Source organism: Phoenix dactylifera, unplaced genomic scaffold (assembly GCF_009389715.1).
Source record: "Phoenix dactylifera cultivar Barhee BC4 unplaced genomic scaffold, palm_55x_up_171113_PBpolish2nd_filt_p 000288F, whole genome shotgun sequence".
In the NCBI taxonomy this organism is placed as follows: domain Eukaryota; kingdom Viridiplantae; phylum Streptophyta; class Magnoliopsida; order Arecales; family Arecaceae; genus Phoenix; species Phoenix dactylifera.
Genome location: NW_024067770.1, coordinates 503,628 through 515,369, shown reverse-complemented (window position 1 = coordinate 515,369; position 11,742 = coordinate 503,628). Strand labels below are relative to the sequence as shown.

The following is an 11,742-nucleotide window of genomic DNA, read 5'->3' as shown; positions in this document are numbered from 1 at the left end:
AAAAAAATTCAGGTATTGGATATGGTTTCAGGAAGAAATTAGGTCGTCGATAAATGTTTTGCTATTCTTTGAATTATTTTTCCAAATTATTTCATGCACATAAAATACTATCTCAATAACTATGAATCATGAGAAAATATGATATTAGAAAATATAGAAAATGTACCAAAAGGCATATATTCATTCAGCTTTAACCTTTTGTCCATATGTGCAACCTTAAGACAACAAAAAAAATTTTTAAAAAAACAAAACAAATGTTAAGTTATGATGTGTATATAGTAGAAATTAATTTTTTTGCAATACTAGTAACCATAGCCACACATAAAACATCTATAAACCTTTACATAAACCAATCGATTAAAAATATACCTAAGGATACAAAAGGATTTCAAGTACTTAATATTGCACTTTTATACCAATATATGATGGATATGTGTGCATGTACGTGCATGTTTATGTACGTATGTTTGTTTGTTTGTATATCATAAGGCATGGATATCCTGATATCCAAATGACCAATATGAGTTTAGGTTTGATTTTGCGACAAAAATCCTTTCCAATAACTATTGGGTCGAATATTTAGATCCAAAACTATATTTTGAGTTGATTTTGTGCTAGGTTAGCAAGTTATCAACCTTTATATCCAACCCTAGGGTTAGATACTCATGGAGACATCTTATGTGACCACTAGCATCAAAGGCTATAAGGGGAGTCTTAATCCGAGCAATAGAGAATGAAAGAAAACTCCAAGAAAAATAAAAAGGAAACACCAAAACAAAACATCCACTTTCCTCATAATTTGACATATATATTGGGACCTAGTCACTCCACCACAGAAGCATCAGCCAAAATACTTCGATGCCTCTTTGAGCACGGATTCTATCTCTTCTTTCAATGTCTTCCAATATTGTAGTGGAACTAATGACATACATATCTCAGTGATGGGGACATGATACACAATCAAACACCATGAGTTAATGTTCAGGAAGAAAAGGTTGCAGATAGAAATAAAAATGAAACTAAATACCCCAAGATAGAAGAGCATGTATATGGTTGGAAAAGGACAAAAAATCCTACGTAATCATTGGAATATGCTCGAAGTTAGTAGCCCCCATCCCTACTAGGTTGAGAATTTGAGCAAGTTAAACAAATTCTGTGCAGCTTTTCTCTTGGGGAACGTTTTGTTTGCGACCAGAATCAAAATCGGAATAGATTGGAATGAAAATCGGAATGGCCATATCCCCCCTCGCATTTGCTTCGTAACTAAAATGAGAATCAGAATTGAAATAGGATTTGAATACTAGGAGAAAGAAGGGATTGGGGCATTCCCATTCCACTCTAAAATCAGAATGGAAATGGGACTCTCTCTAACCAAATAGCTAAAATAGGAGTCACTCATTCCCACTCCTACTTCAGATTCTAACTTCCTCCAACCAAGCATACCCTTAGTCTCCAGAAAATTATGTAATACACTTGGGGACATCTATTACCCTATCACCAAGAGGGTTTTTAGTTTTCATTAGAACTGGACATCCATCACCCTATATGGGAACATAAATTACAGCTCGGTGATGATATATCTATGCTTTTCACTTCTTTGCCAGGTTAGTTTCCTCTCCGACAAGCTCAGTTATAAATATTGTAGGTCACTTCTAACCAAGAGTTATCTGACTCTAAACTCACCATCAACTTCCCAACCTCTTCGAAGGTTTTTGACACTCTTGGTATGTTCTTACTCCTCACAGAACCACGAAAGAAACATCATGGCAGTAGGTGATTCTAATGGGAGAGGACAATTGTCACGGGGAGTAATTGCTGGCATTGTTTTTTTGGAAGAGACAGTGGAACATGATAAGGGGCCCTCATCCACTCAGGTACCTTTTCTCTCACATATACAAGCACAGATACATACATCTTCAGCAAAGATTTAATTTTGTGGTACCCATAGGTTACTGTTTGCATCTTGAATTCTTCAGGCTAAGTGGTATTTCTGGTTTAGAATTCAATGACTAGCCATCTTGTGCCCTAGCCAATGCTTCAAGTGGCACAAAGCCACAAATTTCCTTGTCCCACTTCATCCCTATGCTCTGATTTAGATCATCAATTAAATCATCATCTCGAATATCTTAAAACATTTTCAGACATGTGATGTCCCCTGAAGATCCCACTAGTTAAAATATCATCCTCCAGTTGCACATATGGAAAAATTATATGAACCAGTGCCTGCAATGCTTAATTGGCCCTAAAACACATTCTACCAATTAATCATGACAAGGCAATACTTACACTCGGCATGACACTCTTAACAGGTGCATGTAAGTGTTGGTCGAAATCCTGAGCTTCAAATCTAGCATTCAGTTACACGAAGGAAATCACTTGTTAGACCCCAAAGCAGACCAAACATTTGCCATGTCCATAAGATCGCAGATCAAGTTAAAAAAACTCAGCAGATTTTCTTCGTTAGACCTATATCCTATAAGAAAAGTATGTTGAAACAATGCGGACCTCTGCAGAAAAAAGGTCAAATATCTTTCAATGAGCAGCCAATTTTGCTGATCTCAATCATTTCGTCGGGAGGAAAAACACTTTCATAATCCTATTCACCCATGAATATATCATAATAATACAGCTTGTCAGCCTGGATAGTACATATTTCACAGCCATAGTAGATGCTCCAAACAGAGACTCCTGATTATTAAAGTTCGTATTTTAACTAGAAAAATTGGTCTCTTAAATGGCATCATTAATGTTTTTATTGCTCATTACATGGCAAGCTGCATCTTCGCAGAACTACTCCGAGCATTAAAGCGAATGTCGCAATCTCCTTGTATTTGTGTCACTAACTAGCTACAAGGCAAATTATGGATGGTTATTCAAACAGAGGAGAACAATAAACGAACATTATTGGAAACAAAAACAAGCAACTTCAACATTTATATTCTCTCTGCATGAACCACAGTCGTAACTATGCCAAAGCACACACCTAAACTTTTGAACAACACTAGTCCCACAGAAAAGTTGTGGAGGTAACTATTACCATAGAAGATATCCTTGATTTACACAATTACGGACATGCTTTTTCCTGCAACATTGAAATGGCAGCTTTGTCTGTAAACCAAGTGAACTTACCATCCTCAAGTGAAACCATCTCAACAGGCAGCAAATCTGAAGAACTTTGTTTGCTCCCTAGAGCCTTATGCACTGCGCCAGCTTTACCAGATCCAGCAACCACAAGTGCAGCATACGCTGATGAGTTAATTACTGGGAGTGTGAATGTTATTCTCTCCAGCGGTGGCTTTGGGGAGTCCTTAATGAAGGTTACCCACCGCTGGTTTTCATTGAGGAGAGGGTGCCCAGGAAAAAGAGAAGCGACATGACCATCTGGGCCCATTCCCAACAGCATCAGATCAAATTTTGGGAACCCAGTTGCCGAGGATACTGCCACCACCGCCGTCTTAACCAGTTGTTTCAGGCAGGTCTCATAGTCATCAGCAGCACCCTCAGCTGATAAGGAGTCATTGATAGCATAAACCTGACCTGGAGGAATTGGGACCTATCATTTGAAAAATAAAACAATGATCACCAATGCAGTTCTCACCTATCATTACATAGAGCATTAAGATAGACTTCAAGCATTTGTAATTGAATGTGTCCTCATCACTTTGGTATTTTCTACGTAACGGAAAATGATTTCAAATCATAACTGAACAATACAACAGGAAAAAATGGAGCTGAGAAGTCAAAACTATGTATGCTAACTCAACCAACAAAACATTGAGTTGATAGTTGCAACCAATCAAAAGATCTATCTATTTCAGATGAACACTAAACCAATGATTATTTTTCACTAATCTAAAGATTCTTACCATTCCATTTACCATCTTTTTAAAATTCATTAGAAATTTTAGCTCTATTCCATTCCTCAACTGGTCAAAATAAAACGGTGACTGAATTGACTGAGTCAAGCAGTTCAAAAAACAAAGAAAAAATGCATTGTGATCAAAGTATGATATATTTATGACATTATTAATAATCTTTAGTTTTCATTTCTATGCGAGTCAGTCAAGTAATTGAATCAGTTTAGTAGTGTACTAAGCTCTTCATGCCCTTTGGCCACAATTCTGAAACCATTCTTATTATCTTTCACGAAATTATTTCTTCCCGATCTATCTTGTATCCATCTTTGGCGAAGGTACAGAGAGCAGGTTCTTCCTCCTTTGTACTAGCAGCATATCATTCTGATTTTTCAGTGTGCCGTCTTTCATATTCATCTCGGCAACTCCACACCCTTCAATCTGGTGCAAGCTTTGATCTAAAAGTATGATCAACTCTGTGTCAGTACGATAGTATATTTCACCGAACCACTCTCGATTGCAAGTTGATGGCCCCTCCCGAGTATGTTTATAAACCTTGCTTTTTCAGTCCCGTGTTTCATTTTTGTCGAGTCAGAAAAAAAAAAAATCTTTCTATTAAGCTTTGCATGATGGAATTTGGTGTACTTTCAGTTGTTAATAATTTTGAGTATTCTAAAAGGGTACTTGTGGGGTTTCCTTTGGATCTGTTCAGTTCAAATGAGTTAGGCACCTAGTAAAAATTGAGACAATCAAGGAGTCTATAGGGTAATGTTGTGAAAGAAAAGGGAATGGGTTATTTATTTGTATCTAAGCACTTTTCTGTAAGGGTTACCCACCGGGGGAGAATTTCACTTCATTTATTGTTTGTATGGGAGCTAGATGGTCGAGCTCAAATTGAAAATAAAACTACAATGTCAGATGATACAGAAAGCAAGAAGCCGAGAGGATGGATACTGAGATCAAGCAGATTCAAGAAAGAGCTGAATAGGGCTGTCAAACATGTGAATTATTCATGAGTAGCTTGCTTTCAGCTTGATATTCTGCTCAACATCAGCTTGCTTGGATTTTGAGCTTGATATAGATCAAACATTAAATTAAAAAAAAAAGAATAATACTAATTTTCCAAAAAGAAATAATTTAAGATATTAAAGCTTTGGCTGAAAAGGATGAACTCAGCCATTAGATTAAGATCTAATGAAGCAAGCAATGAATTGATGGGAAAGGCATAGGCTGAATCTAGGTGCAAACCCTCCACATTATCCTCTCTGGCTCCCTCAGTAATGGCAGAGCCATCATCTTCTAATGTTTCTCCTATCCCTCTCCCTAGCCCTCACTCCCAGTGGCTGTTGAGAAGGGGGTCCCCTCTATGGTCAAGCTCCTACAATATTTAGAAGGGATGAAACACCAGCAAGAAAGCATAGATATGATGTCTGAGAGAGGAAGCAAAATCTCTTTCACCCAAGTCATTGGCTCAGTAATCCTACTACCCTGTCTCTCTCATTCCCTTTTCCTTGAAAGTCTGATACTCTGATGAAAATCTCACATCTCCTTGATTCTACTGGTGATCGAGACTTGCATGAAGGTGTCAATTTGTCCAATAGCTGCCCCTTCATCTCCTCTCCTATCTTTTAGTACCTCCACCACTCCTCATAATGTACTCGAGCCTAGTTGTAACCATCAAGCAACCACAAGCAAAGTTTGACCTGATATTTTTAGCATACGAAAACCAAGCTTGAGTTGACTCAAGATATATAAGTGTAGCTCAAGTTAGTATTTCAGCTCGTCTCAAGCTCAAGCTGTGCATAGTTTAATTTTGAGCCCAAATGAGTTGGCAGGGCCTGACTTGCTCATGTTCAGTTAGTTTATACCCTTGATTTGAGCAACATATTGAAATCTTACAAGAGAATAAATAGCTGATGCCTGTAATGAACTTGACATGACAAACTTTTTAAACATAATTGTAGATCTGTGTAACTACATGCCCTTGTTCCCACCGTGAACACCTACTTGAACTCTATCGAAATCCACAGAAGCCTAATGTTCTCTTGGCATCCTTGCACATTGATAAGGATGCTCTTAAACAATACATTGGTTGAGAAATCACAAGGTTTTCTGTCATGGAAAGGGTTCCTTTAATAGATTTTACCGAGGCCAAACAGTTTGATGAACAAGTATGAAAATAGAGTTTAAACTCTTAGCAAGCAGAACTAAAGGACTGAATGACAATTTCTTTTCGGAGTTGCTTCCCTTATGGCCTAACGATGAGATCCAGGCCAGGTTACATATCTTTTGCCTTTCCACAATGTCATAAGCTATTAGGCTAGTAAATGCTACAAGGTAAACAAAGTTAATACATTGACAAAGAAAAATAAGTGTGGTTCCTTCATACCTACAGTGTCAAGTCTAGTTGCCACTAAATCATAACATAAAACCAGTATATCAACAATACAGTGGTTGACACAAAAAGATATGGATGGAATGACACAATCAGGTCATTTGTTACAACTGTCACTAGAAGCCACTAGAAGCCTATACTTGGTCAACATTGTAAAGAAGCAAGAGATTTCAAGATAGATGCTTAAGTTGATGAAGCCTGAGAACAACTGACTTTGGGAAATGGAGAATTGTTCACAGCAGTGGAAGCAGACCCCAAATTTATGTTCATGATTTGGTTGGATCAGAGAAATCAAGGTTATGCTAAAAACAGCCTTATGATATCTCAACAGATTTAAATTACAATCCAGTAGTAGCTAGATCATGGAGTACAATTTGCAGCCAAAGGAAATGGAATGTAATGGTGTACAATGTTGCCATGGTGATGAGCACTTCGGTGTGTAGATATGGGCATTACTATAAGACATCATTAAAGGTTCACTTTAGCCTATATTGGATTATCAGTTAAATAGTAGTCTATCTAAGGCCATTTTCAGTTCACTACAGGTGGTCGGAAGTAAAGCCTATAAGTTGCCAGAAGTGATTTCAGACCAATCTTAGTTGAACTGACTTCAACACTTTTTTTGGGAAGTCAAGATATAAATCAAGACATAAATTAGGCACTTTCTTGACCACTCCCACCAATCCAAACACGTGGAAGTTGCTTCTTTCATTTGACCTTCTTTCACTTTTGGACACTTATGGCGAACCATGCATGCCCTAAGATATTTTTATTGTGATAATTTATTCACTTATGCTTTATCTATAAGCCTATAAACTGTAAGTACCCTTGATCCCATACGATCAGCAAAATTTGCTCGAGCACTTCCCTTGTTTTGGAGGTTTGATAACCTTGAAATGGTTGATTTTTTCCTTGAGCTATGGCATCAATGTGTATAGTTAGTTTAAAAGTCTGTGAGGAAGAAATATTGGTTCTTCTCCGGAGTGAAAGAAGAGGGAACAAGCTTTCCCTTTGAAGCTAAGCAATGTTGTGCAAGGGTTTCCCAACAGAAGACAAAAATTTAAATAGATTTTTGCTGTTCTTCTACCAAAAATGTTTCAAAATCACAATAAATCAAATACTAATTGGATGGTGGCAAATCTACACTATATATATAAAATAATTTGTCAACAAGCAATCACAACCATGGGATCTAATTCAAAGCATTTTCCATTAAGAACCACATTAATTAGATCATAACAGCACTACCTCCCTATCTAGCATGGAAATAACACTAGATACTACCTGATATTCCATCCCCAGATCTCCAACAAAGATCTCACAACCAAATATGCACTAGATTTTCCACAATGCTTTATAATTGTCCACCATAAGATCTAGTGAGATTTATAAGCTAGTGTTGATCCAAGTTTTCTTTGCACTCAATATCTTTTTTTTTCTGAAAACTGGGATGGCAGAAATCCCAGCCAAAATCTGGGTGAAGGCGAGACTGGAAGCCAAGTCCTTGGTACCAACTCCCAAATACTTCACCAGCTGCACTACTTGGCACCTTCTTTCCATTCAATATCAACAACCTCTTCCCACAATAAAAATTCAATTAGATCTATGTGATCCCAATCATCACTTTTGATATCTCATCTGGATCCATTCGCTATAGACATCCCTATATGGTCACAATGGTCTTGTTAGCCTTTCTCTGAAACATATCTCTGTCTTTCATAGAATATTCCCCTCTGCAAGTCCACGATTTTTTGCATGACCATATTTAAGAGTGATTTGGGTTTATGAAGCCACCTAACCCATATCCACATATGATTTAGGCTTTAATTAATCTAAAGAATCAACAACTTGGTCCATCTAAGGTAAAGTGTTCATTTAAAGGTCCACCGTCCACCTAAGGTGCTTTTACTACTCATCCTTTTGACATTTTTAGTTGCGAGATCCTACTAGATCAAAGGATGATCATCAGGTTTGATTGCCAAGTCAGAATATTCCAACACATACTCAGTCTCCAGGTTTCAGAAGCAAGTGCAACTCGGGACGAATTTAAGTCAAGTCCTATTATTTCACCCATAAATAGCTTTTTTGTATATGTTATAATGAGTCTCTTCAGGTCAGAATATGGATCATGTCGCAATCAAATTTTGGTTTGTCTTGAGTCTAAATCTTAACCTCCTCATGCAGGCACAGAACGAAGTAATTCGAGCAAGACATAATTTTCAACACAAATTTGCACATTCTTTTCTACTAATTCTACAAAAACTAAGAATTATGGCAACTACAGCAAAGTAGTGGGAGGGTCTTATGTACCTTAGAAAGAAACACATCATAAGCTAGTTTATAGTTGCTATCAGCGTGGTCCTTCGGCACCACCCTCTCATCCACCCAGAAGACGTGCCACTTTGTCCAATCCACCGATTCCAGATACGGAGGCTCCACCAACTTCCTACAATCTCAGAGACTTTTCAAAACTCACATCGAAGAGAACCCTAGAGATTTCAAAGAAAACGACAATCCGAGCTAAATACCTGAGGGATTTGATGAGAGACCCGCCGGAGATAACCAAGGTGAAGGCTCCCCTCTCTTGGGCATACTTCTCCGACAGCTCCGCCGTGTGCTTCGCCAGAGAGACGGCAAGCTCCTCCTCGCTCTCGAAGACCAGAAGCTCCTTCTTTCCCGTCGTCGTCTCCACCTCGACGGAGGTCGCTTCGGAGGCCATGGCGGAGATAGGTCTCCGGCCGGATCGGACGGGGTTCGGCGAGGCGGCGAAGAAGATCCTTCTTTCTGAGAATAAGGTTTTGGCCGGAGAGAGAGACCGTGGGATCGCCGGAAAGCTACGGGCTGGTGGCGGGCGCGGCCGGTGGTGGGAGGGGAAGACGGCGGGAGAAGGGGAGATGGCGAAGGAACCCATGTTAAAAGATGCAGTTGGATGGCGAGCGGTGGCATCAATTGGACCGGTATGCTAATTATAGCCGTCGAAATCTAGATGGACGGCAGATGACGTGGATCTGAAAGCGAAATAAAATCTAGCTGACTTTTACGGAAAGGACGATGGTTGTCTCTTTTGCCGGAAAGAAGGATTCACCTTCCTTCGCGGGAATACCGTTGGATCGCGCAATATCGACTTCGAGAGCTGTGCACACGATTATAGGAACAGTTCAGATAACTTTGAGATCTATGCGGCGCACCATCCAACGGCCGAAATCGTGAAAGAACATTATCCATCGTTTGCGCGAAAGATACAACCCGAACGTGATAAGTGCACTAAATGGGGTTCACTATGTTACACAGATGGAGGATTGGAGGCCTATATCTCAACAAATATAGTAGTGTCATTTTTTTTCAAAAATATATACTATTAGTTTTAATATGATAATTATGATAGAAATAGGTCTTCTATTTTCTTAACTAAAAGTCAATTTAGAATGATTGTAGACTGATTGAAAAATTTTAGCCCGTAAATTGTATTATCAATCAAAATCTTAGGATATACCCGTAATCTTTCTCATCAATGACTGCTTGATATTAATATATTCCACATCATAGTAATATAAACTAACATCCTGATATAGATCCAGGCCAAGATGAAAACCTTGATTAGATAACAATATAAGTCAAATTCACTTTTGTTTATGGTGGTATATCTTAAATCCCAAATTATTAGTTTAAATTGAACATGTTGAACTATTCTTTTACAAAAAAAGAACAATTGAATTAATTGTGATGAAATAGTTCTAGTCTATAACATTGTAATTTTTCAAGACATGAACCAATCAAGGATGCCAAGGCTAATGTAATCGACATTTATCTTATTTGTTACTCTAAATCTTGAAAGGTGTTATGTTCAAAATATAGGAAGTTTGAGTCAAATATGATGAAACAATTGAAGATATGCATCTTTATATATGCTACTATACAATGGTAGAAGGCATATCTTCTTCATCTATATCCTACTTTGTGTACTGGACTTCTCCACAAATCAATCTAATCCAATTAAAAAGCATAATAGCATTTCATTGATCAAGGACATTTTTTTAATTTTTTTATTTTAGAAACTAAAAGGGTTGTGATGGAGAGTTACTAATCCTTGCTTTCTTTTCCATCGTGCTAAGGCAAGATTATAAAGGAAATCAAAGTTAGATACTTTCCTAAAAATGTTAAGTTTTGAATAATCAAAATTAACTCACATAAAATAGAAAAAAATCTAGGAAGTTAATATAGGGGATTAAATGCACCAAAACTTCTTGAGTCATGGTGTTGGAATGCATATGATAACTCAACAATACTTTCATAAATTGCACCAATCCACAACATATCTCTAATTTCATTAAGCATTAACATGTTAGATCGGAAAAAGGGTTGAAATATGTGCATTGCTCTTTCTAATTTATTTGGAAAAGCATCTCAACTAAACATGAAAAAATATATTATAATCAAACCTGAAAGGATATATTGAAATGCATTATTTGGATACATAATAATTTTTTATGATCACCTTTCTCCTTTTCGCTCTTGATGCGTATCATATATTTATATCATCTATACTATGTTATAAACTAAGGAGGAATATGTCAAGTAGATTTGATTTGTCAAATTTATTGATCGAAATACCTTTTTTTCTAGATTTGCTTCAACATACCATTTTCCCCATAGCCATTCTTTTTTTTTCCCCAAGAGTACGACATAGATCCCCCCACCAACATGTTTCTAGGCGGAAATATCTCGCCAACCAATTAACCTAAAGCAGGGTATCCACAATTATTTGCAATCTCACAGTTAGTTTACTCTATCAGACACCCATTCTAAGAAGGAAAGGAAACTAAATTACAGAAAAACTATATATGCATCTCTCTTTCTCTCAAATACATGCATGTCTCTTTTCATTCTCTCACATGCATGCATCTCTTTCTTTTATACATCTTTTCTCACAAGATCATATTTAATCAGGCTTAAAACACAATGCATAGGTGAACCTATGCATGCTTACTACCTGTAACACCCAGATCAGCTAATAAACAACTGGACCTAATTTACTTGACTAGTCCAGATGTAAGAGTTGGAGTAGGCAATGAAGAAAAAAGATAAAGCCCAGTTCGACTTGGAGTACAAGATAGAAAAAAAAGATAGAGCTTTATCAGAGTAGAAAATTATTAAAAAAAAAAGATAGAGCCTTATTCGGCTTGGAGTAGAAGACGAACTTCTTCTTCATCTTGACTTTCTACGATAACTAAAAAATCTAGCCTCCAACGGCTATTTAAAGACCCCCATACCTCCTTTCGTCTCACAGTCGATCTCCTTCTCCTCTTAATGTTCAACAGTCTTGGCTCACAGTGCTCACCGAAGATTTCAATTGAGCGCTCGCCAGAGCCTTAAGTTTTAAGAGGGATTGTCAAAATTATTTAGACCTATAATTTGAGTTTGCTTGTAAGATAAGTAATGTTATGTCTTTTCTAGATTTTTTGTTAATATAATATTATTTTCAACATCAAATAA

The 11,742-nt window shown here is 37.3% G+C and overlaps 1 protein-coding gene across 1 annotated transcript; it reads right to left on the bottom strand.

The window, feature by feature from the left end:
- Positions 1 to 2,881: 2,881 nt before the first annotated feature.
- Positions 2,882 to 9,198, bottom strand: LOC103723374 (probable 6-phosphogluconolactonase 4, chloroplastic). The gene is made up of 3 exons (XM_008814266.3): positions 8,778 to 9,198; positions 8,560 to 8,695; positions 2,882 to 3,553 (listed from the first exon to the last, which is right to left on the bottom strand). The coding sequence occupies exons 1-3, from the start codon at positions 9,158 to 9,160 to the stop codon at positions 3,065 to 3,067; spliced, it is 1,008 nt and encodes a 335-aa protein (XP_008812488.2). The 5' UTR covers positions 9,161 to 9,198; the 3' UTR covers positions 2,882 to 3,064.
- Positions 9,199 to 11,742: the final 2,544 nt, after the last annotated feature.

Bases quoted from the DNA above. Each gene is read 5' to 3' on its own strand.
- LOC103723374 (XM_008814266.3), bottom strand. From the start codon at position 9,160: ATGGGTTCCTTCGCCATCTCCCCTTCTCCCGCCGTCTTCCCCTCCCAC. The intron at 8,696-8,777 runs GTATTTAGCTCG...CTGAGATTGTAG, and splicing joins TCTCTCATCAAATCCCTCAG to GAAGTTGGTGGAGCCTCCGT. The intron at 3,554-8,559 runs GTACATAAGACC...TTCAAATGATAG, and splicing joins ATGATGTGTTTCTTTCTAAG to GTCCCAATTCCTCCAGGTCA.